This window comes from Sturnus vulgaris, chromosome 7, assembly GCF_052056855.1.
Source record: "Sturnus vulgaris isolate bStuVul1 chromosome 7, bStuVul1.hap1, whole genome shotgun sequence".
Classification (NCBI taxonomy): Eukaryota; Metazoa; Chordata; class Aves; order Passeriformes; family Sturnidae; genus Sturnus; species Sturnus vulgaris.
The window spans coordinates 15,855,360-15,879,120 of NC_142249.1; the positions used below are offsets into that span (position 1 = coordinate 15,855,360).

A 23,761-nucleotide genomic window follows, 5' to 3' on the forward strand; every position below is an offset into this window, starting at 1 on the left:
AGGGCTGGATTGGTCTGAAGACAGTGGAGAAGAATTGGAGGATTCAGAGCAAACCTCCCCTTACCAGGTTGCGTGGTCTATCCGAGAAAGCCTCGGCTATGAGAGACCTGAGTGAGTATGATTCTTTAGTATTCGTGCTGGCCTTGATGGAGCAAATCATGCAAATGTGAGCTTCACTTCAAGTGGAGTCAGTGGAACCTAAGCACTTGTTCAAGTGTTTTGCTGAAACAAAGGATTGTTTGAACTCATTTGTTTGTAAGAGCTATGGAACAGCTTGTCACCTTCTGTCCCAGTTTCCAGCTAACTTAGAGACCTTTGTGCAGTCTGCTGTCAGAAGGATGCATCAGGAAGGGATTTAAGCTTGTTTGCCTGAATTTAATTGAGTTTAGTGGGATTTAGTAATGAACTTGTGTGCCTTGATGTTTGGAGGTTCTGAATTAGAATTAAATGGAGTTGCTGTTGGTTTCTTGTCTTTCCTACTGGTTGTGAATAACTTTGTCAGTAAACTTGCTACATTTTACTCATTAATTATTGTAATAATTATGTAGGCTGTTGTTTTAATGTGCTTTTTTAAAGGCCATGGTATTTCTTTTAGTAATTAAGTGTTGAATAAACCTCTGTCAGTACTTGTGACCATTGGAAGGAAGTTATGGGACCAAAAGGATAAGCAGAGCAGGAATTAGCTGCTGGTGCAGGAAGGCTTATGATGTTCTCTATATAATGCTAAGTCACAAATCTAAACTTACAGCAGGATATGATAATATAGGCCTGTTGATGTAAATATGAATGTGCACAGTTAAAACAAAGCATCCCAGGTGTAGTATTGTAACAAAACTGTTGTATGTTATTAAAGAAATTGGGGTCTCACTAGAATTTGATTATAGTTTCTGTAACATGACTCTCATTCACTGTCCAACTGGACTTTTTGATACTGCAACTTTCCTATATTTTTCAAATTTTTCACTATTGCACTTAAGATTTCATTAACACCATTATTCTATTTTGTTGTTACATTCTGAAAATTCTGAAACTTACTAGAATTTCCTGCCATCTCTGAAGATTGTCCTCAAGGTGAACAACAAAGCTGTGTCTCTGTCATTAGGACATACACACCAGGATGCTAAATATTAAGAGCCTTCAGTGAATCAAAGCTATTAAGCAGATTGTAGACTTCACTTTTTTAAAATAAAGGGGTTTTTTTTGTTTTGAATGACTTGTTTTTTAGGGCATCAGCAGTTTTAGAGTGAGCTTTCACAAATGTTACTTCTAACTTAAAAGGAACTTTTAAATAAAATGTTTTGGGAAAACGTGAACAGACTTTCAGACTTCTAAATCATACATAATTTTTCACAGCAGATAGATCTATTAAATAACTTCCCTTATACTCTTCTCTCTTTGACATTTAATTTGATTCTTCCATAGATCCCTATTTTTTTGTCAACTTATGAATGTCATCTCTGTATGTTTTGTCTTCTATTTGTCTTAACTTCCTTTGGATTAGTCCTACTCTTTTCACATACTGAGAGAAAATAATAGTTTTCCTGACATTTTCTGTTCCATTCTAGCATTCTGTGCACCTCAATTTAATGCTTTCTTAACTATCCACGATAGATAAATTTTTGGATGCAACTAGCTGCTTTTGTACTTCCATCACTCTGCTCAGTGTTAGTTCTTCAACAGCCTTACTGATTTTGATCATGGATAAGCATTCACTTGATGTCAGCCTTCTTAAACTTTAGTTCCTATTCTGCAAACTTCTGTAGAGGTTTTTCTTACCTGAAATGTTTCACTTTGACACTTCTGCAGTGTGGTCTGCTTGCCACTGAAGATTAATTAGTTCAGGCTGTTTCTGAGGAGATTTGATTTGTCAAAATGACTCCATCTTGCTAATCTGGTGGTACAGACTGGTGACTCCTAAAGTCAGCCAGTGACTGTTACAGTTCTGAATTCTGGGGGCTTATTTTACCAGAAAACCAACAGAGATTATATCCCAAAACTTTCAGCTTTTGAGATCACATCCTAAACTTAGGGGATTTACTCGCTGGTTTTCATAGTAAAATTAAAGCTTTTTTTTCTCTATTCATTTGTATCTGAGCTTGTGGTCCTCACCAGCTAACTGCATTCTGTCATTTTCCTTTTGACTACATGGAAGACCGTGGGAGGAATGCTTCTCAGAATAGACTATTGAAAGAAAGTGAACAGCTAACTTCTGCTTTACTGGACAGCTGGTTCTCAGCATTTCAGGTTGTGTGATTGTGGGGAGAACCTCTGTTGAGCTTCTTGTGCGATACTCTAGCTGCTCTTAAACTCTAAAAAATTCACCAGATTTGTTTAAATTTAAAGTGTCCTGGTTTTGGCTGGGATAGTGCTCATTTTCTTAGCAGCTGGCACAGTGCTGTGTTTTGGGTTCGGTGTGAGTGCAACGTTGATAATGAATGCTCTGATGGTTTGGCTGTTGCTAAGTAGTGCTAGCCCTAGGTCAAGGCCACTTCAGTTCCCTGTGCTTTGCCAGAGAGGGGGTGCACCAGAAGCCATCAGGGAGCACAGCTGGAACAGCTGACCCCAACTGGCCAAGGAGATACTCCACAGTCTAGAACATCACGGCCAGGACATAAACTGGGGGGAGCTGATTGCTGCTTGAGATGGGCTTGAATATCAGTCAGTGGATGATGAGCAACCGTGTAGGGCATCACTTGTTTGTCTTGGGGTTTGTCTTGTTTTTTTTTTTTCTCCATTACAATAAATAATAGTAGTATATTTGACTTTGTTTCCATTAATAAGCTATTCTTAGCTCAACCCACAAGGTGTTTTTTTTCTGATTCCCCTCCTCATCCCACTAGTGGGAGCAGGGAGAGGGAGCATGCAGGGAGAGGGAGCATGTAGCACTGTGGTACTTGGTTGCTGGATAGGGTTAAACCATGACAACAATAATACATTTTTTTGGTTCACTTGCCTTCTGGCCTTTTAATCTGTAAAATTCATATTGTTGCAATCATCTGTGGAAACGCAGGCCAAATGTTTGCTTTTATTATTCTGTGCTTTAATTTTGAAAAATTGTGTTCCTATGCTCCCAGGATTTTGGGACGCAGTGCTTCGAGGCAGGCACAAATGTTTGAGTTCAAATAGTGCAGGAGTTGGCAGTGGGCACAGTGCAGGCTGGGTGCTGGCAGAGAAGGTTGCTGGGGTGGGAGAAATCCCTTGTGGGAGCAGCAATTTCGAAAGAAAGCAGGGGCTGTTCCCTGCTGCAGATTACTGAAGCTTCCCCCTAGATTATTTGATTACTGAGTCTGGTATCTTAGAAAGTGCTGGAAAACAAATTACTTTATAACAAAGTATTTTTTTACTTCCTACACTGAAATATGGATAAAACAAACATTTCAAGTATCATGTTTGAAAAAGGAGTGCGAGTCCCTCCTCATACCGGCTCACTCGAAGGATTAAATATCAACACTGTCAAAAGTTGGATTTAATAACTCCCAATAACTAGGATAACTAAAAGAGAGAGGAAAGAAGGGAAGGTTCTTCAAAATGCTCTGTAAGGAGGGATTTGAAGTATAGTTGCTGGGGTGTCTCAGAACAGAGAGCATGTTCTCCTCATTCCCTGGTGGTGCCTGGCTGCTTGTGTTACCCTTTTGCTCTTCCTTTCTGCTGCTTCGTGCCGTCTTTGTTTTCTTCCTGAACACTCAGCAATAATCCTCCTGATGTTTGCACATGACAGTCTGAAAGGGAAGGGTTGGGAGAAAGCATTTTGAATTATCAAATGGCTCATGTGCACTTTGAGAAATCTTTGTAAAAATGGAATGCCACACGTTAAGTTGAACTTCAGAAGTTCTATATGCAGCTTAGGAGAATAAACTAAATAGAATTTGGCAAACTTGTTTATGAAAGAACAACAATAAAAGTATCTTTCATTTTTATGCCTACTGAAGAAAAAAGTTTTGTTTTGATATTTTTAGGTTTCTTTGAACATATAAATGTTTTGGCTAATCTTACTGGCCTGGGAACAAAGTTCTGAACAGGCTTTTAGAAACTGGCTTTTAGAAATTTTGGCTCAAAATAAGCCCTTGCCCACTGCAGGCATGATTTCTTTCTATACTTTTGATATAGGTCTTAATCTATTTTTAAAAAAGATCTCATAAACTTGAGCTCAAAAATATTTTAGCATACAATGACATTTTTCCTGACTCTTTCAATGTGAGAGAAGTAAAACTTCTCAAATACAGAAAAATGTATATTAAAAAACACTTTACACACGAAAGAAACTTCTTTTCCCTAAGGAATACTCTTGTTATTCCTAGGGTTAATTTTTAACCATATTTAAAATTAAATCAGTAACTTTGTTTAAAAGTCTTGGCCCAGAGAAGTAATGAAATATCTAAGATATTAAACCTGTCAATAAATATATGCTGTCCATATTTTCCTCTTTTAGTAATACACTAGAAAAGGAAAATCTATATTAAATAGTCCACAGTCAATTATTTCTAAACAAGTAGTTTTCCCCAGTAAACTTTCTTTCCTAAGAGATCTTAAAAGTGTATTTTTTTTTAATTTTCAGTGTAAAAACATCCTAATCATTACATATGTTAAATATGTTTCACAGGTTATATTTATTGCTAAGCATGTAATGGCAGAAGTTAATTACTTGAAATTTATGCTTCTAGAAAATAAGTTTTAATCTGTTTTAAGAGACAAAAGACATAGTATGGTTGACTTTACATAAAACTTCACAAATGCATTTGTGTCAAAGGCAGTGTTTGCTGCTGCGGAGTTTTCATGGAAAGCCTTAGTGGAAATGGCTGCATTCTCTTCCATTTGACCTGTGTGTAAATAGAGTCAGAGTTTCCAGAAAAGAAAGTAGGTCTTCACCATATTGCCTTTCAGGGACAGATCTGCTGTCTGTGTTTCTGGATCTTTATTTAGTAAATATCATGGCTGGTATTTCACTGGTCTCAGTGGTGGCCTCCTTCGCTGTACGCAGGTTTGGGTGTCAGCTCGTTCCGTCCCACGGGCTCTGAACATCGTCAGCTTTTGGTTTACTTCATTTGTTTGGATTTCTCATCTCTCCCCTGCCCTTTCTTTGTGTTACAGACAGGAAAGCTGGCAAAAAGCTTCTCTGTTCTATAAGAAAAAATTAGAGGAAAAGCTGAACAGAGTCTGCTTAGATTCAGTACATGTATTTTGTTGCTCCATGAACAAAAAACTCATTCTGCAAACTAGTGCTTGTTGTGGAGAACTTCTAGGTAGCCTCATGGACCTTGTTGTTTTAACCAGTTCCAATAATGATTTTCTGTTTCATGACTTTAACTTCATCTAACTGAATGTGTTGACATGGTTTGATGGTCTTGTGCCTGGACATTCAGAGAGCCAAGATAAATGGAGAAGGGCTTTCTTAAGCCAACAAAGAGTTGGATTAGTACTTCATCCGGTCATTGCTTAGCCCTGGTCTATCTTTACCTCAGTATCCTTGAGTTAAATGTGAATTTCTTCTCTACTATAGTACTGTAACTCAACTGGAACTCTGCAGCAAGGGGAAATCAGTATCAGCTGTGTATATTTTAGTTTAAAAAGAATAAAAGAAATTGGAAGAAGTCAGCAATTTAGGAACTTTTTGGAATTTGACCATCTTATCCAGCCTGATGGTTCCTCAGTAAATTTCCACACAATTCCTCACCCTTGTCTTCTCCATTAATTGCACTTTGATTTAAGCATTGGTCTCATTTGCTGAGACATTTACAGTAAATAAAGGTTAACGGTATAGATTTCTTTTTGAACAGCAGGCTCTAGACATTTAAATGTGTCAGACTTGATGATAAATTGATGTAATCTCTAATAATGACATACTAAGAAGGACAAATACCTTTAGAATTTAAAAGGGATCCTGCTCTTGCTATTTCTCAAGTAACACTGCCTGATTTCAGTTTTTGGATGTTTGCGTGGCTAGAAGATGGATGCCAACTTAACAATTCTATTAGAATGACAAATTAGCTTAGAGGGAAAAAGAAAAAGTAACTTAAAGCATATTTGTTTTCCCTTCTTCAGGTCCGATGATGACAATGCAGATGACAGGAGTTCCAGGGTGACCAGACTTTGCACTTACTTTCAGCAGAAATACAAGCACCTCTGCCGCCTGGAGCGGGCAGAATCTCGCCAGAAGAAATGCCGGCACACGCTCCGGAAAGCCTTGCTGCAGGCGGCCAGCAGAGAGCCGGAGCGCGCGGGGCAGCTCCTGCAGGAACTCCGGAGAGCTACGTGTGCTTGTACCAGGTTAGACCTGCCCTGTGACTGCAGGAGCCTGGGGCTGGGCCAGGGTGGAGATGGGCTGAGCATCCAGCAGCTGAAATGATGAACTCTGAAACTGCTAGTCATGCACAAGGCAGAAAAAACGTGACACATAAATGCTTGTCAGAGGAGTAAAATAAACGTGGCATACAGGCCTTCTCCAGCTTTATGTTTTTAAATGTGGATGGTTTGTTCAGCCCAAATATCTGGTCCTTTACTATGCCAGTAGAAGGTGTGCTGTCTGGTCTGTAGTTCACTGCTTCAATTCAGGTTTTGTTTTTCAGACAGCTTTTTTTGAAAAGTCTGTACCTCCTCTTAATTACCTTCCAGCAAACCAAATTTAAGCTCATGCTTTTTGTTAGATTTAACTCAATCTAACATTAAATAAAACTTGGCAACAAAATATATAACTTCTAACAACTTTGAAGGTTATCTTCTGCGGGAATTCTTTCTAGATAATGTCAACATCCCTCTAGCTCTCAGCATATGGAGAGTTGGTTTATTCATATTCATGCAGGAACAGACTAAGTCTGAAGCCTGGTGTTACATTTGGGGTATCAGAAGCATCGTTTTGCTGTTGTGGTTTTGCTTTACAGGGTGTATTATTGTGGGGTGTAGCGGATAGTATGAGATGCAGATTGGAGCTAAGTACTGAGAATATATTCTGTTTAATGGGATGCTTTTGTTCCTGGATAGTGGGATGTGGTTCATGACAGTTGGAGGGTTCATTTTTGGAGAGGTTGACTGATTCTGAAGAGCTGCTCTGAGGTGTAACGTAGAAGTCCATTACTAGGTTACAAAGTTGTGTATAAATTTCTCCAAACTTAAACTACAACAAAAGTTCACCAGAATTGACAAACTCTTGCTGGTTTTTTTCCCCTATTATTTTTGCCTTTTAGTAAGCAAAAACAGTTTACATTGTTTTGGGTAGACCAGCAAAGCCAGGTATGCCTGTCATCACTGCTCTGGTCAATTTAAGTAACCACAGAGTCTTTTCAGATACAAAATTTTTCACAGGAGTAATACTGCTAACTAAAACTTTGCTCAGTCAAAGTGCAGTTGATGACAGAAATGGCTGAAGGAAAACAGTCAGGCTACAGACAGCTTTTTGTCAACCTAGAAAACAGCGTGTACAGAGGTGCAAGTCAGCCCTGGAATCGCCAGCTTTATCTCCATGAAGGTGACACATGCCTGGAGAGCAGGCTAACCCCAAGCGAGCTGTGTAACGCTTGAGTACTCGTTCACACTGCTGTCTGGTCGCTGCTTGCAGCTCAGGCTCAGAGCACAGAGGCTGTGCTGGGGAAGCGCCCAGCTCCGGGCACCTGCTGCTGGATTGGGCTGTAGCACGTTGATGGAGGAGAGCTTTTATCCTTGTTGAGCACGCTCAGGCTCTGCCACTCCAGAGCTCAGTCTAAGTTTGTCTGAGCACATGCTTGCATGTAAGCTCTGGGGATGCTCGGCATGTTTTGATTTATGAGCAGGCTTGGAAGTGCACTTGACTCCCATCTAGGTGTACCCAGTACATTGAATTCTAAAGACTGACCTCATTTTGAGAGTCACCTATGTTGACACTCACCTACTGCTGCCCTTTCTGTTGCAAGGTGTTGTAATATTTACATGGTAGCAGCACATAGCACCTCTCATTACAATTAAGGCCCTGTGAAATAAGAAATAATCCTGTTACTACAGTCACACCTTCACCTGTCATTGACATCTATTCTTTGTCCCTGTGTAGAGCCTGGTAGTAGTGTGCACCCATCTGGACCATGACACACACACACGTGTGTTAGAGTTCTTCATCCTACTGTGCCACATTCAGTATAATAATTGTGTTGAGTAACCACCTGAGACTGGGGCTTTATCTGTAAACTCTTTCATGCTTTCTTTTCAGCACAAGCCAAGCAAGGCAGAGAGAGGCAGAACCAACAACCTGCAGCGGGACTTCGAAGGGAGAGCAGTGCACTAACAAGGCCCTTCCATTCACCAGGCACTGTTTTCAACGTATCCTCTTAACTCTGTTTGGGAGTTGCATTCAGACGTGGAAGCTGTTCTGTTTTAGGAGGTGTTTTGTTTGTTTGTTAGATTTTTGCATGATAACTAAGTTTTCACAGAGAAATACCTATTTGTTAGTGTGTCATCAACTCCTTTGCTTTTAATTTGGCTGTGTGATTTGGGTCTGTAGACAGTGAGGATAAGTAGTCTGCTACTGGTATCTGTAATAGAAACATCATTTTACTTCGTGAGCTGTATTTAGTGTGTGCAAGAAGCCTTTACAAAATCCTTCACAATGACTTGGTACAAACTAAGTGACTTTCAGCTTCTTGGCTTTCATACAGCTCTTGGTAGGTTCCAATAGACCACCTTCCTGTGATGGTTTTTTGGAAAAAGGTTTTTATATATAGTATAAAAAGATGGCTTATGCTGACTAGAAAGGTGGAAATCATACTTTGTGTTGTTTAAGGAAGCAAAATAGAAGGAATCACAGAACCTCATAGTCTGGATGAGGAAGGGTTAGGAAGGGTTCCCTGTGCTTGGAATTTCAAACAAATCTTGGAAAGGATATTAAAAGTCAATGACTGAAGATTTCAGAAAGAAGAGAGCACATTAGATGTGAGTTTTGGTTCTGAAGACTATAAAAAGGCAGACTTATGACCTGTAACACTTAAAAATTCTGTGGATTTATGACCTATAATACTTAAAAATTCTGCAGACTTTGTCTTTTTTGTTTTGAGCTGAAGAATTGTTGGTGCTTTTCTTGGGCTGACTGCCTTTGTTGGGGCTTTTGGTTTTAATATTAAAAGTGATTTGTGCTGATGTATTCAGCTACTATCAGACTGCAGCACCTTTCCAATCTTCTTGTTTTGTAGGTGCCTTGTTTTTATTGCATGATTTCTTGCAGGCCACTTAAGAGCAATCTGCAGAGCAGTTCAAAACCTCTATGAGAGATCACCATGGCATACAGCTGTTTTTGGGATTTGCCTCATGATTCTGATGGGATTTGTTTGGGTATTTTTTAAAATTTAAGTGGTCTCTCTTGCTGCAGTGTGTAGAGAAGGGTAGTCAAGAGTAGCGATTTTGCATATTTGCCCATTTTTTGTCTCTGCATTTTCTTCTCTAAAATGAACAGGTTCTTGGGTCTGACCCATCCACCAAGTCTGCCATCTGGATTGTTCTGCAGGTTTTTAATTTTATTTTTATTATTTTTTTTAACATTGTATAAACATACATAGTGATGTTGAGGTCTAAGAACTGTTCAAGATGGAAGGAGTGCTTCTAATGTTGTTTGAAAAAAAGACACAATGAAATATCTGTTTGATTTGCTGTAAGTCTGGAGACATTTTTACTCCTGCTAAGGATTTTTCTGAAGGAAATCTCTGCAAGCTTACATGTGGATTTACTTGACCTTTCTGTCTGCTTGCACATCTTTTTTTTCAGAGGAGCAGGAAGGATCTTGAAACTTCTTTCTCTGTGCTCTAAAGATAACTGCCAAGAATGTACCTTAAAAGATTGAATTAAGAAATACTTTTTCTTTAATGTTTCAGTATGGATTGTCATTAGTCTGTAAGGAAATAGTCCTGTTGACTGCACTGTTCCAACTGCTACTATTGATCTATTGATTAAGACTCCAGGAAAAAGCTTCTTTTTGCTAAGAACTCATTAGTGAAATGGCTGCTTTTATAAAACTATCTCAGTATATAATAAAATCATTAGAGATTCTGCATGAATGCAGTTTTTTCACTTTAAAAGTTGGGTTTGAGCCTTACCTAGCTTTGAACTTCAATAGCAAACTTAGGGCACTCATTAAAAATAATACCTATGGACAGATAGAATTGAAGGCTCTGATCTTTATCAGATTGATAAATCAAAGGGCGTTCCTCCACCATTGCCTTGTGTTATTCCTGATGCAGAAATGCACAGATATCTTATTGAACCGTTCTCAGCAGCTCTTCTCGAGTTGCACAGCCAAGTTTGCTGATGGTCAACAGTGCTCTGTGCCAGTTTTTGACATTACACATCAGACACCTCTGTGCGAAGAACATGCCAAAAAAATGGTAAGTACAAAGCCATCATTGTATTTATTTGTGTATTGGGATGATCAGGAGTTTTAACCCCAGTCTTCCTATGAAGCCTTCCTTGACAACTAGCAAGTTTATGAACTTGAGCTTGTTTGCTATTACTTTCTTAAAAGGGTAAAACTTGCCAACCATTTCCAATTAGTATAAAGTATATCGTGAATATATTTTACGTAGTTTTGAGGATATAATAAAATATACATGGGAATTACCTCTTACCTTATACATGGGGATTTCCTCTTCACTGGAGGAAATTTGATTATTATTTTGAATTGAGAAGTAGAAGGTCATTGTGAGAGATCCTGTGGTCATTTTATTTGGGTTCACTCCTGGTCCTTGGACCTGAATATAATATGAGTGTAGTATTAAGAACACTTAAGCAATCTCTGTATAGGGGACCCAAAGTACTTGCTAAAGGAAATGTAGATAGCAATTACAAGGATGCAAATAATAGGTTTGCTACTTTACTTACTTTTTAGTAACTATTAGAATTTCTATAATATCCTTCAGGGATCCATGGATCCCAGAGAAAAAGCAATGGCCTACCTCAAGTTGAGAAAATGGAGAAATAAAGTTGATGTTCTCTGCTCTCCTTTTATGACTCAGTCTTCCAGAACAAAACCTCTAGGATAATTTACAAACCCACTTCGGTCCTGCCCCTCCTTCAAGGCTTATTGTCCTACGTTCATTTAGGTGTAAAACTGCCTTTGTTGTTTTGTTCTGTTGGGTTATTGAAAGTTTTTTGATGCTGTTTTTGTCCAACCTCTCCAATAGTTGTGAATTACAGAGTTTTTTGGATTAGAATGTGAGGGTTTGTGCTACACAGATCTGTATGGGGTTTCCCCTCTTCTAGGCAATCTTCAGTATGTCTCTCAAGGTTTACTTCTGTAGCAAATATAATCTTCTGCCATTCCCTTCTGATGGCAACTGAAGACTGATGATGGTTTGATTTATTTTTTAATGTGTCAGTGATTGCTGTTCAGAAGCAATGAGGCCTTAATTGTTTACCCACATGCTTATCCTTGTCCAGCAGTATTAATTTTGTCTCCTCAGTGCCGTCCTTCTGTTATGTCAGTGAGCACTTGAGGATTCTGGCTTCAGCTGCTGCACATTATCCACATTAACACCACTTCACAACAGCATTTTGTCTTTAATGCTTAACAGGAGTGCTGCTAAAGGTTAGGGCTTTGCACTATTTAGTTAGGGTTTGCTATGATGATTTTTAAAGTGACATTGCACAATCTCCTATTTACAATACCTCATAATTAGGTCTATATTATTTTTGCCGTTGGGGTCAATGAGGAAGGAAACAGCTCAATTTTTGAAACTGTGTCTGGGTGTAAGCTAAGAGTCCCTCTTACATTACATTCCACATGTCTGTGGAATGACCAGGGTGAAAAAACAAGGAAAGTAATACTTGTTCTTAATATGCTCCCATTGGTATTGTTTTGCTCCCAAAGGATAATTTTTTGAGAGGGGACAGCTCCCGTAAAGTTCAGCACCAGCAGCAGAGGAAACCCAGGAAAAAAACGAAGCCACCTGCACTTACCAAAAAACACAAGAAGAAGAGAAGGCGAGGCCCGCGCCGGCCCCAGAAACCCATTCCTCCTGCAGTGCCCCAAGGGAACCTCACCATGCCTGCCAGTGTCTCACTGCCAGTAGAGATACCCCACATACGGTCAGTGCTGCTCCTGCCCAGTTTCCCACTGCTGGCCTGAGCATTGCCAGTGAGCACTGTACAAAGCTGCCCAAGCAGCATCTGGAGCAGGGCTAAAAATTGCAGCTCCATGTGTCTGTTGAAAAAGACCTTTAGAGTGGGTCATTTCGGATTTGAGCAATGATTGGGTTTGATGGGTAAAATACCTTGCTCCTGATGTTGCCTCTTATGTAATTAATGAGTAGCCTGAGTGTAAGCTTCCTAAAGAAATTACCTAAAAGCATTTTTTTCCTAGATAATGGAGAAAAAAATGTGTGCGTATCCATCCGTTGTAGATGGATATGCACTGATAGTTGTCCTTTGGAGCAAGCAGAGTTGAACACCAGGGACTAATGTTCCTTTCTGTTCAGGAGCCCCTCCACACCAGAGCTCAGTGCCGACGAGCTGCCTGATGATATCGCCAATGAAATCACAGACATTCCACATGACTTGGAATTGAATCAGGAGGACTTCTCTGATGTCCTGCCGCGGCTGCCCGATGACTTGCAAGATTTTGATTTCTTCGAAGGTACCATTTTATTTTATGCTAGCATGAGCACAGTCAGTGAACTGAAGAAGTGAGTGTTTCTGAACTGCATTTTCAGGAGTTGCTTGCTTTCCTACAGTGGTAATAAATTCTAGAGAAGGAAGTGTGCATTTGCTCTATTATTTGTGAGCTCTGAAGTAAAGCAGGCTTTAAGAAGGCTGTAAGCATAGTTCTCTGCTTGCTCATATAATTACTGCTCTGAAAATCATAATTGGTTTAATATTTTAATAATTCATTTTGCATTTTTACTGCCTGTCAGTGTTACAGTTTAATCAAGACTGTTCTCAGTAATGGCATCTTTCTGCCATTGAGTGGGGCTGGAATCACAGTCAACATTGGCCTTTGATAAAAAGAGAAGAGAGTGAGAATAAAATCTTTAAATACATTTTTGAAACTAGCTTTTGATCAGAAATGTGCTTGAATTTCTGCATTCTAAAGCTCAGTACCTATAACATATAACAAAGAAATTAGAACAGCCTGGAGTTGGGTACATGATTTCTATGGTCATTTTCTGATATAACATGACATCAGACTATGTTTGAATTGAAATTAACCTAAATTATACTGTCTGTGTAAATTTTAGGTCCAGGCTGTCATGTGGTAAGTAGAAAGAGGGATTGTGGACCATGTGTTATTGCAGCACTGAAGAAAATCTTAAGCATTTTTGCTTTAAGTGTAGGAAGTTTGAGACATCTCCTATTGTAGTATGTGAAAAAGAAGGGGGAGAGATTTCCATTGAAGAGGAAGGTGTAACTTCATGATTTTCTTACCTTGCCTAGCTAGTAAACACTGATGAATGATAATTTCTGTGTACTGCAAGCCATGCTGGAAGGTTATCATACAGTGCAACTCTGTACTGAACTGTCTGTACATCTGCACCCTTTGAGTGCCAGGGCCAAGCTTACCTGAGAGCAGTGCACTAACTGGTGGTGTCCCTGTTTCTGCAGGTAAAAATGGAGATCTTCTTCCGACCACAGAAGAGGCTGAAGAACTGGAACGGGCCCTACAGGCTGTAACTTCCCTTGAGTGCCTGAGTACCATTGGAGTACTTACACAGACAGATGGTGTGCCAGTTCAGGAGCTGTCAGATAGAGCGATAGGGGTGTTCTCTACAGGTGCTGGAGCTCCAGGAATGCAGTCCTTGAGTCGAGAGGTTAACACGGATCTGGGGGAGCTGTTGAATGGGCGTATAGTACATGATAATTTCTCCGGTCTGGAGCTGGATGAGAACTTGCTCCGTTCTGCTACCTTGTCCAACCCACCTACGCCCCTGGCAGGGCAGATCCAGGGGCAGTTCTCAGCCCCAGCCAACGTTGGCCTTACTTCTGCCACTCTGATAAGCCAGAGTGGCCTTGGGGAGAGAGCCTTCCCGGGACAGTTTCATGGACTTCATGATGGCAGCCATGCCTCCCAGAGGCCCCACCCTGCCCAGCTGCTGAGCAAGGCAGATGACCTGATCACCTCACGACAGCAATACAGCAGTGACCATTCACACTCCTCACCCCATGGAAGCCATTATGATAGTGAGCATGTGCCGTCTCCCTACAGTGACCATATCACATCCCCTCACACCACATCCTTTTCTGGTGATAACTTGGCAGCTACCTTCTCAGCAGAGATGCCCATGATGGCACAGCACTTGCTCCCAACTCAGCTGGATGTGCCACTTAGCGGGGTGGTCAACCCCAGAACTCACTGGGGAAATCTTCCTGTCAATCTTGGGGACCCCTCTCCGTTTAGCAACCTTCTTGGTGCAGATGGACACCTCCTGTCCACCTCCCTGTCCACACCACCTACCACCTCGCACTCAGAGACCACACAGCCTGCCTTCGCCACTGTGACCCCCAACAGCTCCAGTGTGCTTCCGGGGTTACCGCAGACCAGTTTCAGTGGCATGGGTCCTGCCTCCGCTGAACTCATGGGCTCCACCTCCCCTAAACAACAGCTCCCTCAGTTCAGCGCAGCCTTTGGGCACCAGCTGAGCTCCCACAGTGGCATTCCCAAGGACCTGCAGCCCAGCCACAGCTCCATAGCTCCTCCCACGGGCTTCGCAGTGACCGGTGCCACCGCTACCAGTACCAATAACGCATCTGCGCCCTTCACCACCTCCAACTGAGCTTGTCTGCCTGGCTCCCTGCAGGTAGATGGGGGACCTGTGTTTTCTATCTTTCCTTTTTTCCTTTCTCTTTATTTTGTCTGTCTTCTCTTCCCTTTTTTTTAAGAGGGGGTTGAGAAGAAAACCCCTGCTTCAGTACTGACCAGGGTTAGCCCTCTGTGAACCTTGCTGTAGCATTCACATGTGCTTGTTAGGCACTGGTGCTCATTTATTGCAGGCAGGTTCACTGTTCCCCAGTAATTCCTCAAGGATACAGCACAGTTACTGGATGTAATTGATCTTAGCAGTAAGACCTAGAAATGGGAAGATACCTCAGATCACTGATGCATGTTACTGTTCTCTAGGGTTTGGATCAGTGCTTGCCATCCCATTAGCATCTGGTAGAAAGTTTTCCAGTGGGCAGAAGTCTCTTGATTTGTTTTTTTTTTTTAATTTACTCTTTTTCCAAACGTAGCATCTGGCATGGAAAACTTGGCTGCACACATTGATTTAAGAGTGGTGCACTAAGTCCTAAATCAAGATCATGATTCAAAGATGAGTTTGGCAGTTTCTTGAAGTAGTCTCTTGACCTCCTCTGTGTGTGTGTGTGTGTGTTTGGGGTGCAGGGAGCAGTGATTCCTTTTCTTCTTCTGGTGAAGAAGTAGGAGTTGTCCCCTTCCAGAACTGCTCACTGTTCATACTGCATGCTGATTTTTGGGATTTTTTTATTATCATGATTTATAATTCATTGAGTAGCAAAGGGATCAGTTGACTGGTTGCCCATAAGTTTGAAGGCTGATATGAAGTTAGCCCAGGAAAAAAGAATAAAGAAAGATAAACAGAAGGATTAAAATATGGATCATGGATTAGAGATGATTCCTGTGAAAAATTCCCTTCCTTGTTGAATTACTGTGGCCTTGTAGCATTGATGATTTGCCTTTTAAAGTGTGTCTTTGTCCAGAACTCTTCGCCTGACAGGCTGACAGGAATTTCCCAGCTGAAACAGGAAGAATTAGGTTGGTTTTCTGCCCATCCACACAAGTCTAGGTCAGACCAATTGTAAGTTTCAAATGGATTCATTTCTCACAGTATGTCTAACTAGTGAGACTTTCTTGGACAGTTTATAATCCCTTGAGGGCCATATCTTTTTTCCAACACTTGAAGGGTTTGATGCTCTGTTTGGGAAGCTGAATGTCTGTAAGGAACTAGCAGGTACCTATCAGCAGTCATGGCTTACCAAAAAGAAATCACTAAAGCAAAATAGGTAACAATTCCTTCTGCCTGCAGGATGGTTTTGTTTGCATGATCACCTGCTAATGACAGTATTCACTCTTTGGTAGTTGTTGCAGTTCCTAAAGAAAGGAGTCAGCTAGGTTTTAGATTTTTAAAAATAATTACTATTTTTTAGTTTTGTTTTTTAAACCAAGAGATAATAGCAGCAGAAATTCTGAGGTGTTTACTTGCATCTCCTTATCAAGAAGGAATTTGCTTATGACTCTGTAGGGCTCAAACTTGCTACTGTGCTCAGACTTTGACTGTAAAAGTTGCTCCTGTTTAATACAAGTCTCTACTCTTCTTGGTTTATTTCAGAGTAGCAGATGAGAGAAAATAGAAAAGTCTACATTTCAGTCTTGTACTGTAGGTGATGAATTTTATTCTACCTGTATGTATTCTAGTCTATTTCAGGAAATTAACGGAACCAAGCACATGTAATAGAGAGGCCTAAAAACTTTCTGAGCAAAGGATCACGGAATGAATTTAGTTGCTATAGAAATTCATTTCATTAGCAGTCAGGCACATACCAAAATATCTGACCCAAACCTCTCCTTCCATCTTCCTAAGGAACAGATTTTAAACGGGATAGGTCTTGTGTCTTCTTACTATTGTAGCAATCATACTGTCCCTCTTTTCTTGAATGATCTGTCCTCTTTAAATATAAAAGAGTATGGATGATGCATATGTCCTTTTCTGAAATTGCAAGTGTATGTGGGTGGAAGAAACAAAAATTATTTTCATGCTTCTGTTGTTATGAAGTCATTATTTCATACTTGGTAAAATAGATCTTAATAATATAAGCCGAATATTTTGAGTGGTGAATTAAATATGTTTGTAACACTTAAATGTTTTTAAATCACATAAAAAGTTTAATTGAAACCTATGAAATCCTGCTTGTGATTGTCCTGCTGATTGAGGAATGCCCAGTGATATTGTGAATGAGGCAAATCTGACAAGGCTTTTATTTATTTTTATATTATGTTACCCATGTTTTGTTGAGGAGACAACTGTTTGATTTGCAGATGATTTTTGTTGTATTCATATACCTTCTTCAATGTGCTGGCATGTCTGACTGACAAAGAGTGGAAAACTAGTATACCAAATGGTGAATTCTTTAATCTGCTTGTGTATTCATGTAATTTTAGACGGTGTTAATTTCTATGTATTGGTTTCAGGACTTTGGTCTTGAAATGGTTCTTGTGCCCATCAAACTTTTGATGAAGTAATGAAACTGCAGCTAGTGCAGAGCATATTTGCCCCACATCATATTTCTCTTTCTTAGCAAATGCTGGGAAGGGAAGAGAGGATAGGAACTGAGAGCCAAGTTCTGCTTGGTTGTGTTGGTATAAATTACAGAGGAACTTTCTGATCTACGGTCACAGTGAATTTGTACTGGACTAACTCAGAACAGAGCCCAGCTCCTAATCTGTGCATTGATTTAGGGAATTTCAAAAGCTGTCAGAGCAATGCAGGTCCATGATTACCATTTGAAATCAATGGCCTTTATGTACCTGTGTTTCTTTAAAGTAGCTTAGGACATCAAGTCTCTTCCCCCACTTAGATTTCAATCTTTGTATATTGCTTGACGGCTCTTCCCTGAGAACTGACTGCGTAACATTTTTCCATGAGCAAACTAAGTTTGCAATAAAGCTGCACTTTCAAAAATAAACTTCAGTTTGTATACAATTGAAATAGGAATCCCTCTGTCCTGTCTGCCACAGTGTTCTGAAACGGGCCACCACTCTTGCCTTTTCCTGGTTCACCTCTCTTTTTTTCACTACCACCAATTTCATGGTTACATGGCTACCAAGCAGTTACGGGTCTTGATCTTAGCTTTACAAGGTGGATCATTCCAGGTGGGTTTCTACACCCACAAAACCTGTTGACTTTAGTGCATCAGTGTCTTACTGTTGGATGTGAGAGATCTACTTGAGAGGTATGTGTAGTCAAGAGATATTCCACACCTCTTCCTCTGGGAAATCCTGCTGGCCTGGTTAAGGCAGTCCTTGAGGCTGTTATTTATGTGGTTCCCAAGTAGAATCCATGCTCCCTCAAGAATGTTTTTGATTATCAGCTCTTATAGCAATTAGCATTCTTGTCACCCCTTCACCAAAGAGCCAGTGTAGCAATTTCAGATGCTCAATACCTGTTGTGCCCTTTGTGTGTTGACAAATGGAATAAGGTTAGTCGAACATGAAAGTTAATTTCTTCAGATAAGGTTGGACTTTTAAAGAATGAAAAGAAATTAGACATAGAATAGAATATAATTTACATAATTTTGGCAATAATAGCACCTCAATTAGTCTCTGTACAAAAGTACTTAACACACGATGAATTTTGGCAGTGTACAGAGGCTTATCATGAATAGCTTCATAACTCTCCTGGTGCATAAGGCATTCTTTAAGACATGCTTTGACATTTCCTTTCACCTAGGAAGACCTTACACCAGCTTTGAGGGGAACCATATGCACTTAGATACCTCAAAGTTGATTTGTTCTTTGGCTTCATAATTATGAATCAAGAACTTTGTCTCCTCCAGCCTTCCAGTTCCTCCAGGTTCTTGCTTAGATCCCTTCTCATTAGTAGCATGCTTCTCTCTATGGCTGAGCATAAAGGCTTTAATTTGATAATGCTGAGAGGTAGCACAGTTGCAGATATGCCTCAGGCACTGTGGAGAAAATGGCAATAGCTAGATTTCCAACTGGAAATGGGGATTTGCAGTTCTCTTTTGGAAAGCATTGAAAACCCTGAGAAGCTTATCACCTGCTAGGCAAAAATCAGAGAAAAGAAATTGTCAAAGAGGAATTGTACCTAGTAGCAAAGAGAAGCCAAGGGAAGTGGCTTTTTATTTTTATTTTTTTTTTTAATAAAAGGAAGATTAGTATTGAAAAATTAGGATATTCTATTGTGAGCTGCCACTGGCTTTAGGGGCATGGCCAAGGCAAAAGACCTAGGACTGAACCTAGGCTAATTCAGTAGCCAAATTCAGTATGAAACTTTGTCTTGCTGTAACCACATCTAAATGTAGTCTGGGATTGAATCTACTTGCCAAGAGAGTCCTGCAAAGGTGTACAATAAACACTGGGCAGTTTTCTTCCCTGAGAAGCTGGCCCTGGTGGCTACCTATGCTGCTTCTGAGCTCCAGCTGTTCCCTGAGCTCCTGCAGCCTCTTTGCTGCTGCATATCCCTGTAGGCATTGTCAGGCCTCCAAGGGTATTTCTCCCTGACTTTGTGCTGCAGTGAGCTAAATCCGCTCATGAATTCTCCCAACAGTATGAACCCTTTGGGGAGAGAGGAGGGAAAAATTTTTAGAAGAGCCAGCTACCTGCAGTTAACCTGTCAAGACTTGCAGGGTGCAGGACGGTGGCAGGAGGTGCTTTCAGCTGACAAATGATAGAGAAGTTACCTGCAGTGATCTTCAGCAGAGAAACATTTGTGTGGCTGTCCAGGGAGCTTCCCTGGTGGAACTGGGGTATTTTTTCTTTTGTATTTTTACATGTGAAGGAGTCTTCTGTGCAGACCTCTTGCAAGGTCCAGTGGTGGCAGAAATAGTAACTGAAGGAATAGTTTGGGGCTAGTCTGCTGGCAGGACCTTTAGGTCCTTTCTCGCCTTCTGATAACAAGGTCTTTCTGATCTTTTGGGTAACATTTAGTGATGGGGATTTGTGGGCTACTTCTTGTACCTCCTTTATTTCCTTCCACTCTAGATTCTTCATCATTCTTGCATCTATTTTCCCATTCTCAGACCCTTCTCCAATGTAAGTTATGCCAGCTGGTAAGTCTTCTGTAGTTCTGAGCGAATCTGACTAAAATGAAAAGGAGGAAAGATTTCTGCAATTCATAACATATATTTGGATGCTAGAATGACAGTGCAATAGATCAAAGTATTTTTCAGATCAGTGAATAAGGAGATGTTTCACAGCATGCTAATATGTCATGAACTAGATGCTAAGGGTACATTGATCATGGGAATGCACATGCTAGCAGTGAATATGCAGGCATTTTTAGCAAGAATTTACATTCTCAGAAGTTCCTCTTCTTTTGAGATGCGTATCAATAGAAAATCACAAATAAAAATGTAAATTACTCTTTCTTTATACACTCAAGCCCAAATGAAAGTGAGGAGGGTTGGTGACAAAAATCTGAATTTGTATTCACTGAACTTAAACTTGGACTTCAGGAGTGGTCTGGTCATAAGCGACCTTAGTTCTGATCAGTTAAAGTTTCAGTCTTGTCTTTAAAACTAGACAAAAACTTGTAGGGAAAGAAATGTTTGGGGGAGGAGAAGGAGTTTTAAGATGCATCTTAAAACAATTTTCTCACTTGCATCTTCAGCCTCTTTTTTTTTAAAAAAACCCCCAAACAGTAGTGACTATTTTCCTTTTGCTGCCTAGTGCTTTTTATGGTTGTTGAGTTCTTTGCTTTTCCCTGTTCTACTCTGCTCCTTCTCAAGCTACTGTGGAATGAGGTAATGTAATGGAAGCATGAAAGGACAAAGTGAGCATGGCTCTAAGTTGACAGCAATAGTTGGAGAAGGCTTTCTTTATCGGTCTCCTTGAAGTAAGTGTTGGCACCTTTTCAGTCTACTCTAGGTCATAGAATTTGGTCTGGAGGTGAACAGGATGAAACTTGGGCTTTTGACCATAAAACTGTACTTACTTGCTGTAGAAAAATGCATTCTTCCTACTCTTCCTCTTGCTAGTCCCCCAAACACACACACAGTGAGATGTCCAGTAACCCACATGTTGACCACATAGGCATGTTGAACTTGGTCCAGAAATGCTAATGTTTAACCTGCTTTCTGTCGTTGTCAGCTGGTGCCCACGGAGATGAACTCTGGATAGGTAACGTTCCCAGATATCCTCTGGAAAACTTTAACTTTGGTGCAGATTGCTCTGATGTAGCTAACTGCGATGGCATTGGCTTCTACCTTGGAGTGGACTGATTTACCCTGAAGTGACTCTCTAACCTGCATCTTAAACAGTGTAGTTGGTTCTGGTGCAAATAGATTCATTCTGAAGTGATGGACACTTTGATTCTCATGCAAAATACTACATCCTACTAGAAGGGGTTGAACCAGTTTCTCCGAACAGTGATGACCTTCACTGTACAGTTTTGGGTATGTCTCAGGGATTCCTTGTGGAAATAAGGGCAGTTAACAAAAAAAAAAAAAAAAAAAAAAAAAAAAAAGGAAAAAAAGAAAAAAAATTAAATAGTTTTAAAAGTAAATAATAATTTAAGGTAGAGCGTCACCTAAGTGAGAGCGCAAGAAGGAGAAATCTTTGTTCAGTTTTATAGTCAACGGTGTCTGGCTTACGGACTCTTTCTCTTCTCGGGGCTCTCATCTCAAGTTCAACATACAGAACCTTTTTCATCACGCTCAGCTTTAAACTTTTTATTTAAAGATACCCTTCCCCAATGAGCTTTCAGAATACTTATTGTAGATTTTAAGAGAAATGGTATATTAATTTATGCTATTAACATCACCTCATAAATTATAAGTTTTATACTAAAGCTGTATTGAGTGTAATGAATTATGTTGCATATGTGTTTTTAATAGCTATAAAATTATATACAAGCTTTTTTGGAAAAACAAACTAGTGAAGCACCTTTTTACACTGGATCTTTGCCGTGTCAAGGTGTACAGCTATTCTTTGCTACCTTGCAGATATCTATATCTATATATAGATATATATATAAATAAAATAAAATGGTATCCTGTATCAACAAGTATAGAACTCTTTTTAACCCTTATATTACTGTTCCTATAACTCTTTTTAAATTTTGAGTGTTACATTCTGCAATAATTTATCCGTGGTTTGTACCTATGATTAGAAATTTAGTTACAGGGTAAATAGATCAAATTTAACAATCCAACTACTGTAGCTGGGAGTTGTGAACCAAGTTTGTAAGACCTTTTCTTTTTTTTGATGTATTTATTTCCAGTTAGCTCTGTGAGTTGGAATTTGAAAAGTTGGAACATTAGGAATCTACAGTGTCTTATTCAGGAATTTTCCCCTCCTTTCCTCACAAAGGAATTCCCACTGTGACTTATAAATAGAATTAGACTGCTTGTGTGCATGTATGTATTATATATACACACAAAAAATATGCATTGGGGGGGATGTATGTGCGATACGAATGTGTATATTGTATGTAGGTCATAGTTTTGTAAAGAGAAAAGTAGTCAAGAGGTGATGGAATGTATTGTAGAAATGTGATTATTTAGTAGGGGGTTGTTATGTCCTCACTGTTGTATAAATAACTGAAACTCTCTACTATATAATCTTCTGTTATAAGGCTAACTCTGATATCATGTCAATTTTACTGTTTTTCAAATGAATTGCTTTGAGCCCTGTTTAAAATGCCATGAAAATACCAAGCTCCCAAAGACAGCCTTTAAATAAAACAAATGGGGGAGGAGGAGTGATGGAAGAAACAAGTTTTTCAGGACAAACTGAATGGGAAGGTTTGCATTTGGTGGGATGGAGAGGCATGAGAATTGCTGTATCTTTGCCAATTAATACCCGAATCTCCTATGGTCTGACTTGGAAAATGTTGTCAGTGTACTTGTGTTTTCCAATTAGATTGTAAGGGGTACTGTTTGTGCAGTTGTCTCCATTCCATAAAAGGATCTTGTCTTCAAAGTAGATTTTTTTTTTCTCTTCTGAGGATATTTGTGTATATCAATTTTATCCCAAAATTGCTATTGTGGGATTGCAGAACAAAATATGCATCCAGTCAAGGGAGTTTCATTTAGGCTGTGAATTTCTGAATTTGATTGTGACCACTTACCTTTTTTTCATAATTGGAGAAGGAAGATTTCTTTATGAGAGCTCTTGCTTGAAATTGTGAGAAGTCAGAAACATTCTTGCGGATTGACTTACTCTTCCTTCTGTTCTATTTAGACTGAAGAAAATAACCTAATTGTTATTTATTCATACAGTGTCACTTTTAAGATGATCCTGATGACTTAAAAAACCTTTTTAGAAAAACAGATCTTCTAGTATGGGACAGAAATTTGAAATTTTTTGCAATTTTTTTTAATATTCCCCTCCATATCATGATGTTGATACTCCCCCAGGCATCTGTCACCCTTTCCTTCTCCCCACAATTTGTTTCTGGCACATATGCATACAGGCAAAAGGGTAGGGAGGTAGAAGTTGTCAGAGGCCTTTTCTTCTGCTTATCTGGTGGTAATGGTAATTAGGAGCATAAATCTTTATGCCTTTATGGAGGAGAATAGACTCTTTTTGTGCACACCTGTACAGAGAGATATATCTGTATATGAGATAACAGTAGCATTTTGCTGAATGTGGACTTGCCCTCGTGATGTACAATAAATATGTATGAATGCAATCAATCTAAATCTGTACATACATGCTACAGATTGATAGATGGAATATACCTTGTGTCACACACCTGTACATTAGCTGTAACATGAATGAGTGTGTGAGCTAAAGAGAGGGACTATCCACGTAATGTATGTGTAACAGGTAAGCACTTGTGCCAGACAAGTTGTTTTAAATTCTTCTGAGGGGTCTGGATGGCTCAGAGATTGATCTGAGCTTGGCCACCGTTGGTTTGTGTTACCTCAGCCCTCGAAGGGGAGTTTCCTTGCTATGTCTCTGCTTTTGTTTTATATTTATTCTTGTTGAGGTCTCTTGCAAAATGCCAACTTCTTTTGCTTCTCTGCTCCATTGCCTCCATTCCAGCTCCTCCTTGTCCCTGCATCTCTGCAGTTTCTCTTGCTAGCAGCAATCAGCTTTAATGGCCCAATCCAGCTCTGCTTATGC

General features: G+C 39.8%; 1 protein-coding gene across 3 annotated transcripts in view; it reads left to right on the forward strand.

The window, feature by feature from the left end:
- The window catches only part of INO80D (INO80 complex subunit D), a 43,933-nt gene that overhangs the window by 18,536 nt on the left and 1,636 nt on the right, over nucleotides 1-23,761 (forward strand). For 2 of the 3 annotated variants that reach the window (XM_014880280.2, XM_088167889.1), the window contains 8 exons: nucleotides 3-111; nucleotides 6,040-6,264; nucleotides 8,171-8,280; nucleotides 10,198-10,331; nucleotides 11,813-12,030; nucleotides 12,420-12,577; nucleotides 13,543-14,735; nucleotides 20,780-21,178. In XM_014880280.2, coding sequence (XP_014735766.1) covers nucleotides 3-111; nucleotides 6,040-6,264; nucleotides 8,171-8,280; nucleotides 10,198-10,331; nucleotides 11,813-12,030; nucleotides 12,420-12,577; nucleotides 13,543-14,711 — 2,123 coding nt within the window. In that variant the 3' untranslated portion in view covers nucleotides 14,712-14,735; nucleotides 20,780-21,178. Of the gene's footprint in view, nucleotides 1-2; nucleotides 112-6,039; nucleotides 6,265-8,170; nucleotides 8,281-10,197; nucleotides 10,332-11,812; nucleotides 12,031-12,419; nucleotides 12,578-13,542; nucleotides 14,736-20,779; nucleotides 21,179-23,761 lie in introns of those variants that run through there. The other variant, XM_014880279.2, reaches the window with a different exon arrangement.